The sequence below is a fragment of the Triticum urartu genome, chromosome 6, assembly GCF_003073215.2.
Source record: "Triticum urartu cultivar G1812 chromosome 6, Tu2.1, whole genome shotgun sequence".
Taxonomy (NCBI): domain Eukaryota; kingdom Viridiplantae; phylum Streptophyta; class Magnoliopsida; order Poales; family Poaceae; genus Triticum; species Triticum urartu.
In genome coordinates this window covers 302915068-302935352 of record NC_053027.1, presented here as the reverse complement: position 1 = coordinate 302935352, position 20285 = coordinate 302915068, and the positions used below count along the sequence as shown (strand labels likewise).

Here is a 20285-nt window from a genome sequence, read left to right as displayed (position 1 = left end):
GCAAATCTTTCCCAGATGTGTCTCAGCTGCCACACACCATTGAATATGAAGAATTTCCTTCGTGTTGTTGGAATTGGATATGATATGATCCATTTTTGTAAGAATAATTGTGTTCTGTTCCAGAAGGATTATGCCAGCTTAAGTGAATGCCCAAAATGCAAATCATCAAGATGGAAAGATGGCGATGCTATGAAGAGGATTCCTCATAATGTTCTGAGACATTTTCCAATTGTACCAAGATTGCAGAGGTTGTTTCATGATGCTGAAACAAGAGAGGATGTATTGTGGCATTCTAGAAACCAGGAGTATAGAGATTAGAATGTAATGAGCCATCCATGTCATGGTAGTGACTGGAAAAGCTTCAATCAGAAACACAAAAAGTTTGCTGCTGAGCCGAGAAACATTAGACTTGGCTTGGCTACAGATGGATTCAACCCATTTGCCCACCAGAGCGCCACATATAGCATGTGGCCAGTGCTTGTTATCCCTTACAACATGCCACCACATGTCTACACCAAATAATCAAACAACATGATGGCCTTGCTCATCCTAGGTCCAAAAAGTCTTGGAAAGGATGTTGATTTATTCATGGAGCCTCTTGTGGAGGAACTTCAACATCTATGGAGGGATGTTCTCACTTGAGACCTATATAGCAGCCCACCAGCTGATTTCTTTCTGTGTGATATTATAATTTGGTGCATCCATGATTATCCAGCTTTGGGCACTATGTCAGGGTGAACGACACATGGTTATAATGCATGTGTTTGTTGTGACAAGAATCCGCTGTCATACGCGGTACTTAGCAAGATATGTTACATTGGACACCGTCGTTTCCTTGCCAAGGACAAGTCATGTCCTACAAAAAACCGAAGACCTATGTTCGATGCAGCTCATGAAAACCGTGATGCGCTGAAGAGGCTCACCGGCGATGAGTTGCAAGAGGAATTACAGAAGGTCAGGCATATTACACCAGGAAAGCATCCTGATAATGGTAGCGGGAAAAGGAAGCATGGCAGGGCGAAAGAGAGATTATTGTTTACCCGCAGGTCCACTTTGTGGGACTTGGAGTATTGGAAAGATTTGGACCTGCGGCATATTGTTGACGTGATATACATCGAGAAAAATATATGTGACAACATTATTGGCACACTTCTTAATATTGAAGGCAAGATAAAAGATACCTTAAAATCTAGGATTGATTTGACACACCTGGGTATCAGAACCTATTTGCAGGTGAAATATGATGGTGCATCATGGGATATGGCACCATCTGTGTATGTCTTGGACAAGGTAAAAAGAAAAGAATTCTGCAAGGTCCTGTCACATGTGAGATTCTCACATGCATTTGCTTCCAATCGTGAAAGGAGAGTCAATGCAAATGGAAACACGATACTAGGATTGAAAATTCATGACTGTCGCGTCCTACTTCAAAGGGTTTTACCTGTTATCCTTAGAGGATTGGGCTGCCCTGACTTATACAGAGCAGTTGTAGAGTTGGGACAATTCTTCAGGGAACTCTATGGTAGAAATATCAGGATAGATGCTTTGGAGCGTCCTAGAGACAAGATACCAACTATCCTATGCGACCTTGAGAAGATATATCCTCTGGCCTTCTTTGATGTGATGGTGCATTTGGCTGTTCATCTACCTGATGAGGCACTACTTAGAGGTCCAGTACAATATGGCTAGATGTACCCTATTGAAAGGCAGCTAGGCACTTTCAAGGGCTATGTTAGGAATAGAGTTAGACTTGAGGGTTCCATTGTAGAGGCTTACATTGCTATAGAAGCGTTGACATTCTGCTCAAAATACATTGAAACAACTGATCAGCTTAGCGAAAAGGTGGGTGATGAAAATCCCGAGCTCAATGTTTTCGATTGTTCTATTCAAGTTACAGGGAAGAATTGACAAGATGACAAACCTAAAGATTTGGACAAAATGGTTTGGTATGTGTTGAATAACTATCCTGAGATTCTACTTTATATCGAGTAAGTGCTAAGAACTGCAGCTTATACATCGTAATCTACAAAACATGCAACACATTCTTATATATTTAGATGTTTGATGTGATCACTATGTTGTGCAGCATCTACAAAAAGGAGTTACTACCGCAAAATCCAAGAAACATTGACAAACTAGTTATGGCAGGATTTGCAAAATGGTTTAAGAGCCGTGTAAGCTTTTGAATTGCACTGTCAGTTTTTTTAATATATTGAGTACATAATATGATCAGCTTGTCTATTTTCTAACCATAGGTTAAGAAGATGTAGGAGGATGAGCAGGCAGTTAATGATGCCCTTTATGCACTAGCAATGGGTCCTGATACTCAGGTAAGACATTATGAATCTTGCATTGTTGGAGATGTGCGCTACAACACCCTAGCACGGGATGAAGGCAGGAAGACACAAAACAATTTCATCAAGAGCACGGATGGGTATGGCAAAGAGACAAGTGAAATGTATGCTAACATAATAGACATTATTCAGTTGTAGTATATCTCCAGTTTTGTGGTTCATCGATGTGTGGTTTTGTTGTGTTGTCGTTGGTATAACCTGTGTTCCAGGATTGCAAAACCCAGAGCTGATGACTATTTCAAATCCATCAATGTCAAGGCGGCGTACCACATCGACAAGCCTTTTATTTTGGCAAATCGGGCAACACAAATATTTTTCTTGGAAGACACATATGCATGTACCGATGACTGGAGAGTATTGCAAAGTTTTGAGTAGAGGAATTCGTTTAATGAAGTTGCACAACAAGATGATGCTTACACTGCTCCTGATGTAGAAGATTCCACAGATGTTCCTAGTATCTTTGAGAACCATCACGTCAATGATGCTGGCAAAAAGACTGCATGTCGGGCTGTGGACACACAAGAGTTGATCAATAAGACGCCAACGTTCGAGGACATTAAGGATGAATAAGAATACGACACTAGGGGAAATTACGATTCAGACTGGTACACATGGCGAAGATGTTGACGTTGCTGTTGCGGATGATGATTAGATTGCTTTTGTCGCATTTGCCTATGAGAAGATGACTTTTTATCTACTATGTGAAATTGTGTTTGCTATGACAACTGAAACCTGATGAAGTTGTTGCTTAGTATTTTGCTGTGAGAACATCACTTATTATGTATGTTGATTTGTGTTTGGTGATTGTATGATGACTAAAACATGTTGACATTCTTTTTAGTTGTACTCATATTTGGCTATGAAACTTGTATTTGATGACATAGTTTGTTGTTGGACTACAATTTTGTGGTACCCCGGCTCAGAGGAACGGGAACACCCTGTATTCTTGCCCAGAGATCAAGTCTTCTAGAATACGACACTGCTTGGCATAGAACAAATCAACTCTTTACTACAATCTATATGGATACAAGGGTTCCAAATATAACAGGGAATTACATCAGCACGACGACACTACGCCTACTCAGGTTGCTCTATGCTAGCAGTCGAACAACTCGTAGCAGCGGAATATCTTATAGTAGTGGAACGACGACGACGGCAATGGACTCCACTCCACAGGGACTCTGGCTGGAACACTTATCCTAGCTCGCAAACTCGGGATCCTCAAAAAACAATCAATTACGGCATGACCTGTAAACTGGCATGACATGCCAGGTGAGTACTTTGAATGTACTCACAAGCTCACATCAACCAAAAGCAATCAAGACAAATAACAGCATGGCATTTACAGGTTAAACATTGATGAGCATGGTACAACTGGAACAACATGGCATGTACATAGTGAACGAGATACCACTAGAACAACATCAGATGAGCATGGCATGAACATGTTACTTGAGACATCAACAATGATGATACTACCATGCAACATGTTTAAAATAACAAGGACCAACTTACTCTGTTCGGGGGTTACCTCGTAACCACCATATGTATGCCATCCTTACTTGCCATCATGGTCACGGGATCACTTCAATAATTTTCAAGAATACCATCGGGATCTTCACAAGATCACCTCCTCGTTAGCAAGAATACCATTGGGATCCTCACAAGATCACCTCATCACTATCAAGAATACCATCGTGATCCTCCCGTGACCACATAAAGATCAACCAACTTCTTTCCTCGTCGAACCGGGGTTGTTTATAAGTCAGGTTTTATTACTGTTGACCCATAGTGTGACCTACTATGAACTGGGCCCATATCCACGGGCGCGGCTATTGATAGATTATACACTTTGCATAGGTTAGTACATTGTACCCACACTACAGAACCCATGTCCTCGTGCTCCCATTCGGGTGTACCAACGGCGTTCTGACAAAACTGATCTGTTGCATGACACTCTCTTGGCCACTTCGACAAACTCCCCTTTGGGCTAAGTCATGGGTGGCCCCGATGTCACCTCATGACACTCAACGACCACCGTCGTGGCAAAACAAAAATGGTCCTTGTCGTGGGAAACCACAGCCACCTATGGGGCCAAAGAGCCCCTTTTGGTTTGGCGGGGGGATGGGCACATTGCACAAAGATCGGAGAAAGTGTAACGCAACACGGCAGAGATCACACGAGCAGTTTTACCCAGGTTCGGGCCGCCGCATGGCGTAAAACCCTACTCCTGCTTTGGTGGATTGATGGTGGAAAAGCGCAACGCTCTTGCCCGGCAAGACAGCCTCGGGGCGAGAGTGGCTACGCGCGTATGAGTGTGAGGGGGTCCGAATCCTTTCTATGGTTGCCATGCGCCTCCTTTTATAGATCAAGGGGGTCACCACAGTGGCAAATCAGTCTTTACGTACTAATTAGGTAGCAAATAGTGCTATCATACCTAACTCTGCAGGTTGACAGAGGGCATTAAATGCGCCGCTCAGTGTCACATCATAGCCCGCCCAGCAGGCCCTGCCGGGCTGTTTTGCCAGCTTCGCGCCTGCTTGCTTGACACGTCTCAGGACGGGTGTTGCTTGGAGGTGATACGTCTCCAACGTAATCTATAATTTATGAAGTATTCATGCTATTATATTATCTGTTTTGGATGTTTATGGGCTTTATTATAAACTTTTATATTATTTTTGGGACTAACCTATTAACCGGAGGCCCAGCCCAAATTGTTGTTTTCTTGCCTATTTCAGTGTTTCGAAGAAAAGGAATATCAAACGGAGTCCAAACGGAATGAAACCTTCGGGAGAGTTATTTTTGGAACGGAAGCAATCCAGGAGACTTGGAGTAGATGTCAGGGAAGCTTTGAGGAAGCCACAAGGCAGGGAGGCGCGCCCTACCCCCCTAGGCGCGCCCCACCCTCGTGGGCCCCTTGTGGCTCCCCTAACTGACTTCTTTCACCTATATATATATATATCAATATACCCTAAATACATCGGGGGAGCACAATAGATTGGGAGTTCCACCGCCAGAAGCCTCCGTAGCCACCGAAAACCAATCTAGACCCGTTCCGGCACCCTGCCGGAGGGGGGATCCCTCTCCGGTGGCCATCTTCATCATCCTGGCGCTCTCCATGACAAGGAGGGAGTAGTTCACCCTCAGGGCCGAGGGTATGAACCAGTAGCTATGTGTTTGATCCCTCTCTCTCTCTCTCGTGTTCTTGAGGTGGTACGATCTTGATGTATCGCGAGCTTTCTATTATAGTTGGATCTTATGATGTTTCTCCCCCTCTACTCTCTTGTGATGGATTGTGTTTTCCCTTCGAAGTTATCTTATCGGATTGAGTCTTTAAGGATTTGAGAACACTTGATGCATGTCTTGCATGTGCTTATCTGTGGTGACAATGGGATATTCACGTGATCCACTTGATGTATGTTTTGGTGATCAACTTGCGGGTTCCGTAACATTGTGAACTTATGCATAGGGGTTGGCACACGTTTTCGTCTTGACTCTCTGGTAGAAACTTTGGGGCACTCTTTGAAGTACTTTGTGTTGGTTGAATAGATGAATCTGAAATTGTGTGATGCATATCGTATAATCATACCCACTGATACTTGAGGTGACATTGGAGTATCTAGGTGACATTAGGGTTTTGGTTGATTTGTGTCTTAAGGTGTTATTCTAGTACGAACTCTATGACAGATTGAACGAAAAGAATAGCTTCATGTTATTTTACTACGGACTCTTGAATAGATCGATCAGAAAGGATAACTTTGCGGTGGTTTCGTACCCTACCATAATCTCTTCGTTTGTTCTCCACTATTAGTGACTTTGGAGTGACTCTTTGTTGCATGTTGAGGGATAGTTATATGATCCAATTATGTTATTATTGTTGAGAGAACTTGCACTAGTGAAAGTATGAATCCTAGGCCTTGTTTCCTAGTATTTCAATACTGTTTGTGCTCACTTTTATCATTAGTTACCTTGCTGTTTTTATATTTTCAGATTACAAAAACCCATATCTACCATCCATATTGCACTTGTATCACCATTCCTTCGCCGAACTAGTGCACCTATACAATTTACTGTTGTATTGGGTGTGTTGGGGACACAAGAGACTCTTTGTTATTTGGTTGCAGGGTTGCTTGAGAGAGACCATCTTCAACCTACGCCTCCCATGGATTAATAAACCTTAGGTCATCCACTTGAGGGAAATTTGCTACTCTCCTACAATCCTCTGCACTTGGAGGCCCAACAACGTCTACAAGAAGAAGGTTGCATAGTAGACATCATGAGGTATTTTCTATAGGAAGTGGTTGTCATGTGGTAGAGAGCATCCATTTAGTCACTTAGGAGCTTGACACCGCACTGATCGACAACGTGCGTCGCTGTGGGGTGATGAGGTGGAGTGGTTTGCCTCCGTGAGCCCCGGCATACTTGCCGGGGCAATCTTTGGAGGCTCGCTTCTGGGTTAATCCCAACCTTGCCAGGCTCGCCTGCCCGACAAGGGAGGTTCTTCTCATGGTGGAATCTTGTCTCTCTAGCAATTCTTGGCCTTCTTGATCTGCACGTTGGTCCTTCAAAGAACTGATCTCTCGTGTCTTGATCTGATCTTGGTGTTGTAATCTTGCTCTTGGGCCTGTTGTCCGTGCACAAGTCAGGGGAAAACATACGCCCTTGTTTGTGTTCCCCGACAGTCCCATATGGGGACAATGGATCCATACAACTTAGGCACACAAGGCTTATGTCCGCCTACCTGATGAGGGTAACGCACGCCCATAACCTTCCCTAGTTGGAGGCACCGGCCAGAGGCATGACAATAGACCTCATTAGGGTCTCCCCATAAATACAAATGTGACTGCACTGGTCAGCTTGATTCGATGGCACTATGACTCAGCCAACAGATGTTCCAGTTGTATTGAAGTCCGCTTTAACTTAAATGTAATGAGCTGAGTCACAATAACATGATGAAATAGCAATGCACATGAGCATGATATCAACATGAGCATGGATGAGCATCATCACTCTTTAACATATCAAGAACAATAAATCATTACTCTACTGGATGCACATGAGCATGGCATAGTGATGATCATGAATAGCACAAGTATAACACTTTATATAAACATAGCATGACCATTAGCATCGGAAATAATTACCAGAATAGAACTTAACAATAAGATCAGCAAGAAATCATGTAACCAACTAGATGCATAAGATCATAGCATAAAGGTAAACATGGATGCACCAACATATATAAAGCATTCACAAAATATTAACCGGCACACAATATTTAAATATTCAAGTTGAAAACCATGGCTACTGCATGGCCATCATGCAAATGGCTGTCGTGGCTTGCCTGGGGATGAAGGGTACACCAGGAAGAAGTGCAATGAAGTCGCGAAAAGATTCACCAGGACGTTTCTCTCTCAGAGGGGGCTGATTAGGGGCAAGGACAAAAGAGTCACTTTCACTATGTGATAACCTTGTGAAAATGATACCAACAGAACGGGCTCGTTGAGACAAAGAGGTGGGCTCTAGATTCACCTGATTGGGAGTTACAGTTGCGAGATACGAGTGTTTGAAGTCCATGGACTATTCTGTAAAATAATATTCATAGATAGGCCCTTGGCAGTTAGAACAGAAAGCGCTTAAGGAGAAAATACGTTTTCAAACTGGAAAAGCACACTTATGGCCGAAGAGTTCTAGAATACGTTTTCATAAAGCATAGACGCACTCATGGCTTTATGCCTTCACTTATCCACATCATCTGGACCGGTCAATGGGTGTGGGTGGCTACCGTGTGGGGTCGCGCGAGATTGGGGCCCGCCTGGCCGGTCTTCTCCTTCAACCTCCCGCTCGCCCGCGTGAGATAGAGGATGGGGCCGGCTCCGGCGATGGTTGTCGGCGCTACGGGCCACCATCCATGGCGCCCGGCCCACCGGCATGCTTGGGACGGCGAGGCACATCCGCTGGTGCGTAGCACGCCCAGTAGAGAGCCTGGGAGCGAGCAGGTGATTGGCCAAGGCGGCACCGGCTGAAGGTGGGAATGGGGCTGCAGGGCTCCGGCGGTCAAGACGAGGAGCTAGGAGGGTCCACCGGAGTTCGGTGGAGCTCATGGAGGTGGAGGGAAGGAGAGGGGAGCACTGGCTCGCTAGAATTTGAGCGAGGCTCACCGCGGCTATGGTGGCAGTGGTAGGCGAGGAGTAGCTCCGGCGAGGGTTTGAGGGGTCAGGGAGGGCTAGAGGAGAGAGGTGATGCCATAGGTGTGCTCGGGATGGTGCGGGGAGGCCTATTTATAGGCGGGGGCAAGGTGCCCGAGCTCGGTTGCAACCGTCCGAGTCCGACCGATGCTCTAGCGCGAATCACACTGCAGGTGGAGATGAGAATAAGTGGGACTAGAATTCCCATCCCACTTAAAACGCCTTATTGGAAGCCTGTTGGACCAGGCAGAAATTTAGTGGGCTAGCCCCTTTAGCCCACCGGGACCCCACCTTACCCTATTAGCCCGCCACGATAGCTTCTGGTGCAAGGAGGGCGGCGCCGCAGCTTACTCCCACCGCCGTCGCCGATCGATGGCAGCCGCCACTGCACGACTGCCTCTTCCTCCTTAGACCCCGCCTCTTCCATCTCGCACGTAGCCCCTCCCAGGTTGGACAGAGGAGGCGCTGCAGCGCACGCGCACTCTTTCCGCCGCCGCTTGATGGCCGACGCCGCCGCATCACCGCCCCCTCCCTTGCAGCTTCTTGCCATCCCAATCAACACTCGTCAATCCCCTCGACCCCGGCCGGACGGGATGGTCAGGTCGCCGGCAACCCCCACTCGGACCCCCAGGTCACCGACTGCCCCAAACCCGACCTCCAGCTCGGCAGCTGCCCCAAACCCGATCTCCAGCTCAGCGGCCGCCCCAAACCAGACCCCCAGCTCGGCGGCTACAGGTAATCCACCAGATTCATTCAGATGCTTGATTTCCTTTCCATGTACCGTGACATGTACGATTCAGATGCTGATGGATTGGTCATGGATTCTAGTGATAATTTCCAAGATTCTTGTTTCTGTTTTGTTAAGAGTCAAGATTAAGGCTGATGTTTTGCTCATGGATTCATATGCTTGCTTTCCTTCCAAGTTCAGAGTCAATATTTACTGAAATTAATCCCCCCTCCCCGTTTTGTTTCTGTTGGAAATGTACTGATTCTAGTGAAAAGAAAAATTGTAGTCTGTAACTCACAAGTTGTGATAGTTGTAGCCTTGTAGTATTCCATCGATCACGCAAGTTCTTTCCTTACCATTGAATGGAAGAAAAGTTGTAGTCTGCATGCTCATTACTACATATTTGAAGTCCATCATATTACATTCTAATAATGCAGTGGTATATATCAATGTTTCACTTGATTCAGCCCTTGTAGGATGTTGTTGGGTGGTATAGCCCTGCAGTTTTGCTGTGCTCATAAGATTTGATATACAGAATGCTAAATCTGAATCTCCTTTCTTGAAGAACAATGTGTCGGGACTAATGGGACTCAGGGATGATTGATCATCTCTTTCCGTTATGCTAATTATTGAATCTTAAGATGTACTCCAGAATCCAGCCCTTCTTGAATCTAGTAGAATCTAGCCCTTGTTCAGGACCTGTTTTTTGTTAAACAATTTTAGAACCTGGCCCTTTGGTTCAACCCTTTTCGAGGACCCCAACCACACACTTCTAATTGAGATATTTTGAAAAGTATTTGTTGTCAAAACTATAAAAGTTTGACTGGTGTTATAATATCATTCTTGTAAAGACTAGCTGGAGTACTGATAAGATGTCGTTTTATTACTAGCCTCTGTTTTAGAATAGACGACATCATATAATACATACATTCAGATTTCTACTCTATATATCTTTTGACTGCTAAGCAATGTTTTGTTATTTAGTTGTTACACATAAAGATACCATTAAATTCAAAATTGTTTCACAATATATATATATATGTTTGTAACCATCTACTTAGATGTTGGGTTTAGCTCTACACTGTTGCAATTCTCATAAGATCTGGCAGTATGCACAATGCTGAATCTGAATCTCTAGAATGTGCTGAGATTGATATGAGAACCTACTGATAATCAAGTGACATAGGAGTAATCAGTAATACAGCAAGTTCTGTCTTTCTTATTTTGTTGTAAATTTTAATAATGGTACTTGGCTGCGAAAATTTTCAGATCTTGAGGAGCACAAGGGTACTGGTAAGCTCTTGTATGCCATAAAAATTGAGAAGGCTAATGGCCCAGATCTTGAGGAGCACAAGGCTGCTAGTGAGCTCCATGTGGAACCACCAAAGTGCAAGAAAAGGAAGCGAAGTAGGCAGAGTAGCGGCGAGCTTCATGCAGAACACCAAGAAACAAACAAAGTCGTCATGAAGTCATCGACGTCCAAGAAAAAGAGGAAGGTAAAATTATCACACTACTTTATCATGAAGCTGTTGAAGTTCAAGAAATAGACATAAAGTCATTATGTCTATTTTACTATTTAGCAATACTTATTAGACAATTTCTTGCAAAAAAATACTTATTAGACAACAACAATTTTTTCTCTCAGGCAAGTGAAGGAATGTGCACTAATCCATCAGCACCGTTGCTTGGACCTTTGGCCGTTGACATGGATAAGCAGGCACCACCATTAAAGAAGAAAAGGCTTAATAAGGTGAATTTCAATTGCGAATGATTATATATGAATCAAATTGCCCTTCTCAAGCTTATTTGTCTACCCTTTTCTTGTTTCCAGAAAGATATTTCAGTTGCAACAACTATCAGATTGACTCTTTCTCAAGCTTATTCTGTATGCTTTTCTTGTTTCCCAGAGAGATGTTGCAACTACACCATCACTTGAAGCTTTGCTCGTTGACAAGGATAAGAAGCCATCGCCTAGATCTTCTCCCGTTGACAAGAATAAGCAGTCATCACTATGCAAAAAGGTGGCAAGATCTCCAGTTCTTAACAACGTGGTAGTGTCATTCTTAGCCAGAAGGGGAAAAAGGACAAGTCACTATCCCCGTCACAACCTTCACTGCTGGCTTTGTCACCCAAAGTAGCAAACCTTGGTTCATGCAGACCATGAAAATTAAAACCAAAAATTTGGAACGAGGCAGAGCCAATCTATGTTGATGGAAAGCTTGTAGAAGGTCGTTGTACTTATTGCAACCAACTATTTCCTGCCTCAAAAAAGTCAGGGACAAGCCATATCGGTAAACATTTGTTGCTATGTGAGGAGAGATCTAAAATGGATGGTATGGTTGCCAAGATACAAACTGATAGTGCAATTGATCCATAGTGGAAGTTTGACCAAGGGTGTGCACGTAGAGCACTGGCAAAGTTGATTGTGCTACATGAATTACCTTTCACTTTTGTTGAATATCCTGGCTTTAGGTCTTTTGTTAAGACATTGAATCCATGGTTCAGCGTGGTATGTAGAGAAACAATTAAAGAAGATTGCATTGATGCATATGATAAACACAAAAAAGAAATTCAAGCACTTTTTAGCAATCTAAGTTCTCGAGTATCATTAACGGGTGACATGTGGATGTCTAATCAGAAGCTGGGTTATTTATGCATAACTGCCCACTTTATTGATGGCTCATGGACTCTAAAAAACAGAATAATCACATTTTGCCTCTTGGAAACTCCACACAACGCTCATAACATGTTTGACATGGTACAAAAGAGCTTGAGAGATTGGAAAATTGAAGACAAAATCTTTAGCTTTACCCTGGACAATGCACCAGTTAATACCTCGATGGTTGGCCACTTGAGAATTTTTTTGGTAGATAGGTATCTTGTGCATCATAGTGGAAAATTATAGCTTGTTAGATGTGATGCACATGTACTGAATCTAGTGGTGCAAGATGGGCTCGACGCAATGGCGTCAGTTGTTGATAGAATCAGAGAATCAGTGCTGTATGTCAAGAGTTCGCAAGGCAGAATGGAGAAATTCAATGCGATGATTGCGCGGGTGGGACTTGCTTGTAAAAACCATCCTTCGCTAGAAGTGCCTACCCGATGGAATTCAACTTATAATGCTTGAATCATCATTGCCGTTCAGAGAAGCGTTCGAAGCCTTGAAAGAAACTGACAAAGATTATAAATTTGCTCCTTCGGCTAGTGAATGGGAGATGGTTGAGGCTATTTGCCATATTTTGGGCGCTTTTTACACAGCCACAAAGAAAATCTCGGGTAGGACATATCCCACCTCTCACCTGTACTTCTATGAGGTTTGGAATGTGAAGCAGATAATGGAGAAAGAAGTTGTAAGTGAAAATCCTACCATTGTTGCCATGGTGAAAGATATGGAGAAGAAATGGATGAAATATTTTGAGGAGTCGTTCTTAAAAAGTTGTCTACCGGTGATATTTGATCCGAGGTACAAATATGAATATGTTCACTTCTGACTGACCGCAGCTTTTGGTGGTGGCGCCGAGAAATATCTTACCAAGGTGAATAGTGCGATGAAGATCCTATTTGCTGAATATGCATCTGAATATGAAAACACTTCTGATGAAGGTGATGAGGTTGTAGAGGAGGATGGTGAGCGCACTCTCGATGACTGGAATAAGCATTTGAGATTGAAAAGATCCCACAACTCAAATGAGCTACAACGATATCTTGAGGAAGACTTGTTTCCTCGCCAACAGAAATTGGATATCTTAAAGTGGTGGGAGATTCACTCCCCAAAGTATCCAGTGCTTGCGGCTATAGCACGGGACATATTGGCAATGTCTGCGTCTACAGTGCCTGCAGAGGCTGCATTTAGCAATGCTGGATGAATCATCACTGCTCAAAGAAGTAGTTTGACCCCGAGTACTGTTGAGACGCTGATGTGCCTCGAGGATTGGTTTCGAGCAGCTGGTAATATGTTTTTAATTATTTTTCCGTACTTTATTTAATACCTTCCATGTTGAATGTTTATTTTGAATGCCTTCAATATTGCAGATCACCAAAAGACGGAACCAACAGTTGGAGACCATGGTGGTGAGCAAGACGATGCTGGAACCACCTAAGGTAATTCTGCTAGTTGTACTTTGCACTTTTTGTTCCTTCACCAAAAATACTATCTTCACCACATCTGACTGGGTGACTGCCAGCTTCGCGTTTGACCTGACAGCAGGGCGCTCATGTTCTTGTTCTAGGCAAATCATATTGTTCAGACATTATTGATTATGAAACTGATATCATTGCATTTAGTGGCACATTGTTTATGGGGTCACAACTAATTGCAACCTGGAGGAATGCATGCAAGAAGGTGGTGGTTTCAATTTGTAGCACGAACAAGTACTGCCAATTTTTTTAAAAATGTTTATTTCAGTGTTAAGGAACAGATTATTGTGCATTCGGTGGTGCATTGTCCATGGCCTTTTGCAAGCTGGAGACATAAAAGAGCAAGTAAACAGTGAGCTATATGATGATATAATTCTAGTGATGCTGGAATGAAATACTCTCTTTGATGCCCAGACCTGTTTAGTGATAGCAATGGAGAGTTGTAAGCACATTCATACTATAATCAAATATATTATGTATCTGCTATTTAAATAAAGATCTCAACTTACAATTGTCTCATGAGTGCAAGTAATTACTAATAAGCATTCTTTGTTGCTTCAGGAGAAGAAGAAAGTTGTCAACTTCATGCACTCATGGCAAAAGAAGAAAAAGTTGTCCATGGACTGAAAATTTGTTCTATGAAGCCTGACTTGGCGGCCAACGTATCCTCGTCGCATGTCTACTTGATCAGTAGTCACTGAAGGTTTAGTGGATTCATCCATATATGTAATTGAAGGTTTAGTGCATTCGATCAATTCATTCGTATCTGTAACTGAAGGTTTTGTAGATCTGATCGATTCATCTGTTTATGTAACCAAAGGTTTAGTATATTCCTTCCATACCATGTTGCCGCTCAATTATGCATACAAGGTTTGCTCAGTTGCTCAGATACGTATATGGCACTGAAGTGTGATGTTTTGAATTGCAAATGTATTTGTTAGGTGGGGATCCCACTTGTTCCCACCTAATTTTTGCTATAATTGGTGGAATGCCCACCTTTTTAACTCCAGACCATAGTGGGACGAGGTGGACTGTAGGTGGGACTCCCACCTACAGTCCCACCTGCAGCGTGAGGCGCAAACATGGTTCACGGGGGTGGGGGCTTGGAGGCGACGGGAGAGGCCAGAGGAGAGTCAAGAGCAGAGCAATGCCAAAGGGAGGGGAGGAAGAGGACGGAGCACCGACAGGGCCGGTCGGGGCATTGTGCTCTCGTGGGCACGCTTTGTTCCTCGACAGGGATGGCTCGGCGGAGAAGAATCCAGAGGGGAAGAGGTTTCCAGAGCGAGCGGGACGACACGAGGAAGCTACCAGACATGCACGGGCGCGAGAGAACGACGAGAGGGGGAGGGGCTGGAGCTAGAAGACGTCCTGTACGCGGCCAAACCCAGCAGAGAGTGTGTGCTGGCATGCCTGCTGCGTGGTCACTATGTGCACTGACACGTGCATGGTGACTAAGCTCGGCCGACCATGTCCAGTGTGTAGTTCATTCAACAGGAGGACTTGTGTAGTTCATTCAACAGGAGGACTCCCAGAAGTGATGAATCGACTAAAGGCACTGTGAGAAGACGGGAAGGATCAACTGAAGTTTGTTGTAGCAAACTTGACAACATCACTATGATCAATAGAGAATGGCTAATGGACAAACTGGATGTCTGGGAGGTTTAGGGTAAGAAGGAATCTAGTCTTGTTAATTTTGAGGAGAAATGGACCACAAAATAACAAAGTTGCTTTGTAATTGAAAATTTGGTCCAGAAACTTGATTTATATGATGCATTCACATAGAGCATTGGGTTGGGTTGAAATTTGGCAAGGCAACATGATTTGGACATATAAAGATGGTGTAAAAATTTCATACCATTTTGGACTTGCCAAAATAGTACTTGCTTCACAGTATCTTCATTGTCCAAAAACTTGAGGAAATTCTAGAGGGAAGATTACTTGATGAAATAAGCCCAAATTTGGTGTAGAGGGTTTATATGGAAATTAGAATGTCCTCGTAAATCGTCAGCTCAAATGAAGCAATATAAAATATAGTTGCTTCACAACCTAAATCTGACCAGAAACCAAGATTGGATGGTGTGCTCACATGGATTATTCGATGGAGCTGAAAATTGGTGGATAGCCATTATTTGAGCATATGAATGAGATTGCAAAATTTCAACTCATTTGGATACTCCTAGCTAGTACTTCCTTCAACAAGGCTTCCATCTGACAGAAACTTTGGAAATTTGGTGAGGAAGATTCACTAGGAAAATTGAGTTGAATTTTGGCATAAGGCCATGATATGGATATGGAAAGGTGTCCAAAAAGTTTGGGGTCAATCAAGCAAAGATAAATGACACTTCCTTCACCAAGTGCTAGCTAGGGCAGAATAGGAAAAGGAATATTACTGAATTATTTTTTAGGATGCCAAGGGAGGGTTTTGACATATCTATGGAAGATATGAACCAAATAATTTATGAGAAATATTTGGGAATATTGTGGATGGCAGAAAGGTAGGTTGCTTCACAACCTAGGGCAAAAAGGATTATTCCTTTAAAAGAAAAATGAATATTCCCAATAAAAAGAATATTGGGATTGGTACAAGGTGGGAAGTGACATGATCTTGAGATGGTTTTGAGGATGACAAGCCACTTGGGATCCTGAGAAGAGATGATCTTCCTAGGTTTTAGGACCACAGAGCCATAGAAAAGCAATTCAAATCAAAAATCCAAAGAAAAGCAAAAGAAAAAGAAAGGCACAAAATCCAGGGTGTCACAAATTTGCTCTACGTCTTCGAATGGGAACAAAGCTGACCTGATAGGGCCTCTGCTAATTTATTTATTTATTAGCAAAAGGGCCTCTACTATTTATTTATTTATGAGCAAAAGGGGATACCCCTGATTTCTGTTAATAGAAATCATTAGATGTTCACAACACTACGCCTAGTCTGCTAAACAGGTTTCATTCATTACTAGTTTCAGCAAAGTGCTCATGTCATACCCACTGAATACATCACGAGTGCTACATACACTGTAAATAAAGAGATAATCTCCTACAGAGTACAACGATCTTGCCCATTATCTTCACAAGCTCTTTCATCTCCTCATTGTTGTCAAGGCCATTCAACAGTTGTTGCCTGGCCATGATCAGAGGAACTGCATCTTTAACCTTCTGCTCTACATCTTCCTCTTCTACCGTTACTTCAGTTACTTGTCCAACACCCCAACCTGTTGGTATTGGGATTCCTTGGCTAACCAAATAATCAGCGTAGATCCATTCCCCCACATGAGCAACTTCCCAGAAATACAAATCACATGACCTTCCCTTTTCTGCACGAATCAAATTGGAAGATCATCAACCAAACTGTTAAAAAAATCAGCAACTGAAAGCAGGCGAACAATACTTAAACATATTATTACCCCATGATTCGGGCATTTGTACAAGACCCGACTAGGGTTGAGGATTGTAGTTGAGACGCGATGGATGACTCTGCGTGATTTGTAGCAGTGGCACCACACCAACGGCGGCGGGTTGCGATGAGCAACCGACTGTGGTGAGTGTGCCGGTGGGGGTGTGATGAGACCCACAGGGGATGGTACGGATGGTGACTTTCCGCATATCTGGTTGTTGCCTGCTGAAGAGCTGGTGGACGAGCCGCCAACAGACATGGTTTCTGCGGCTGGAGCTTATCATGCTAGGCAGAGTAACTAGAGAAGAGGAGAAGCGAACGTTTGATATGTCAGTTTCATTACTTGTAGAGTAGCATAGCACTATATATAGTCATATTCTAGGTTTGGATTTGAACCAGCTATAGGAGCATGTCTCTCTTTTTTCTAAAACTCAGCAACATCTCTTTAATGGTACACTAGCTTGTTCTGTACGCCTTCTCAAGTCTTTGATTTTGGGAATGTTATGCGGCATTCACTAGGAGGAGGACGGTGTCGTGGGAGTGAGTCTAATAGTAAGAGTAGGGGGTGCGTAAGAGGAGGCAAGGCCCAAGCTACGGTGAGGTTGTACACGCAAGTTTACGAGTTCAGGCCCCTCTCGGTGGTGGTAACAGCCCTACATCTTGGTGCCTCGGAGGCTAGTCGACAGGATTATGCGTGAGAGTTACAAGGGGTGCAAACCCTTGTCCCAGAGGAGGGGGTGGCTTGTATAGAGTGCACCAGGTCCCTCCAGCCCTCGGTTACACAGGGTTCAGTGTGAATTAAGACAAGGGCGTTACCGGTAACGCTTTCTATTAATGATCTTTATGACTACGCAGTGAATGCCTAACCGTTGCCATTTTGGGGGACTGTAGGCCTTCTATGCTTCGAGTGATTCTTTTGTATGGTCGAGTGTAATGATTGCGTCGAGTGGAATTGGGATGTCCGAGTGGAATTTGTCGTCGAGTGGATTACAGTTCAGAATGATTTCAGTCGATATCTGTGGCACCCCGGCTCAGAGAAACCGGAACGCCCCGTATTCCAGCCCAGAGATCGAGGAGAAGTCTCTGGAATACGACACTGCTTGACATAGAACAAATCAGCTCTTATTACAAGAATAATAATACAAGGGTCTGATGTTACAAAGAAGCACATTAGCACGGTGACACTACGCCTGCGATACTACACTTTCTCTATGCTAGCAGCAAAACAACTCGAAGCAGCGGAATACTTATAGCAGCGGAACAACGACGAAGGTGGTGAACTCCACTTCGCAGGGGCTCTGGCTGGGACACGACCTAGCTCACACGCACATCAACCATCGATAAGCAATCAAGCAATCATGGCATCACCTGCAATCTGGCATGACACGCCAGGTCAGTACATTGAATGTACTTGCAAGCTCACGACAACCATAAACATCAAGGCAAGACAATAACATAGCATTTAACAGGTTAATTATTTCACAACTACCATGATGAAGCAACTACTAAGCATGGTATGAAACTGATACAATACTAATAACTCACTATCTCGGATCTCCATAACCATATCACTCTTGGCTAACGGCCAAGCAATATACCATCTCGATCACCTCGTGATCAAAACCAAACAGTGATCATTCCAGCGATCACAACCATGACCAACACTTGGTCTCAAACGGTGATCTTTCTGGCGATCACTACCACGACCAACACTTGGTCTCAAACGGTGATCTTTCCGGCGATCACTACCACGACCAACACTTGGTCTCCAACATCATCAACATCCCGCCAATCTGTACTGCTCAACATATCAACATATAGATCACCTATAAGTCATTCCGTCATGTGAGTGTTGATCGAACGGTGTGACCTAGTACGAACCCATGCCCATGACCAAGGACGCGGCTATCGATAGTTTAAATACACTCTGCAGAGGTAGCGCACTGTACCCACACCACGGAACCCATGGCCTCGCACTCCCATTCGGGTGGACCAACGGCGTTCCGACAAAACAGATCTACTACCATGGCACCCTCCAGGCCACTCCGACTCACTCCCCACTGGTCTAGTCCTGGGTGGCCCCGTGTCTACCAAAGACACAACGACCACCGTCGTGGCAAAAATGTCCCTCACGGGGACACGTGCACATAACAATAACAACGGGCACACAAGGTTATGTCTACTTACCAAGCCAGGGTACCGCATGCCCATAACCTTCCCTCGTTGGAGGCACCGGCGAGAGGCATGACAATAGACCGCATTAGGGCCTTCCCATAAAGGCAAATGTGGTTGCACTGGAGAAAGCCCGGTTCGGTGGCACCTGACCAACTTAATGACGAAATTTATCACCAAAATATAACATTAATGACTGACACTCCGATATCATCTATCTACCTATAATCCAAGTCATAGCAATATCCAACAATTAATCCAAATCTGAATATCATCTCTCCAAAATACTCAGAGGACAGCATAACGCTACTATGACAAATCCAAGAATGATAAGGCCACTACTCAAATATCAAGAACTAACTATCCAACTATGATCCATAGCAAGCATCATCTCCAACATCATACTCCAAAACATAATATCATCTAGCATCATGATGAAACTAACACTAGCCACTAATAATCCAAAGGCAACATGATATCCAAAGTAATACTCCAAAATAATACCGGATACCATCATGAAATAATCATAATAGCCACTAAGAATCCAAAGGCAACATGATATCCAAAGTAATACTCCAAAATAATACCGGATACCATCATGACAATAATCATAGTAGCCACTAAGAATCCAAAGGCACATTTCATTCACATAATCATCAAAATATAAGTCCTATAACTCCAAGCAATATCATGGCAACATCAAGATCAAAACCATACTCCGAGAAATGCCATGAACAAATCATACATAGCTGATGAAATATTTTAAACAAGCAAATAATTTAAACCATGTTACTTCATTGCAATCATGCAAATGGAGGGTGTGGCTTGCCTGGGGTGGAAGAAATCACCGAGAAGAAGTGCGAGAAGCTCGCGGAAAGAATCGCTAGAAAACATTCTCTCCCGGAGGGGCTGGTTAAGGGCAGGGGCAAAGTGGTCATTTTCAAAATTTCAAAACATGGTAAAAAATGATTCCATTGGAACGGGCTCGACGAAACGAGGAAGTGGGCTTTGGAATCACCTCATTTGGAGTTGCGAGCAAAAAGTTATAGCCCGACGAAGTTCAGGGACCAATCTATAAAAAGATTTCTACATACAGGCCCCTGGAGGACCAAACAGATAACGTATTTCAGCGAATGCGCTTTCAGAAGTGAGGAAACACATTTTAAGCCGAAGAAGATGAAAATGCGCTTTCCTAAAAGGAAAACGTATCCGAAGGAATACGTGTCCACTTACTCCACACCAGCAGAGTGCGGGGTCGGCCTCTGGGTCGCTGACGGGTGGGGGCCATGGCTTCTCTTCTCTCTCCTCCCGCCTCC

At 43.8% G+C, this 20285-nt stretch overlaps 1 protein-coding gene across 1 annotated transcript; it reads left to right on the top strand.

Annotated features, from left to right (window-relative positions):
- Positions 1–8794: 8794 nt before the first annotated feature.
- On the top strand, positions 8795–11661 carry LOC125513326 (putative uncharacterized protein DDB_G0290521). Its single transcript, XM_048678411.1, has 4 exons — positions 8795–9277; positions 10539–10765; positions 10915–11019; positions 11177–11661. The coding sequence occupies exons 1-4, from the start codon at positions 9043–9045 to the stop codon at positions 11405–11407; spliced, it is 798 nt and encodes a 265-aa protein (XP_048534368.1). The 5' UTR covers positions 8795–9042; the 3' UTR covers positions 11408–11661.
- Positions 11662–20285: the final 8624 nt, after the last annotated feature.

What these genes read in the sequence shown, in the direction of transcription:
- LOC125513326 (XM_048678411.1), top strand. Translation starts at nt 9,043, where the DNA reads ATGGCCGACGCCGCCGCATCACCGCCCCCTCCCTTGCAGCTTCTTGCC. An exon ending in CCCCAGCTCGGCGGCTACAG is followed by an intron (nt 9,278 to 10,538) that starts GTAATCCACCAG and finishes GAAAATTTTCAG; the next exon opens with ATCTTGAGGAGCACAAGGGT. An exon ending in CGTCCAAGAAAAAGAGGAAG is followed by an intron (nt 10,766 to 10,914) that starts GTAAAATTATCA and finishes TTTTTCTCTCAG; the next exon opens with GCAAGTGAAGGAATGTGCAC.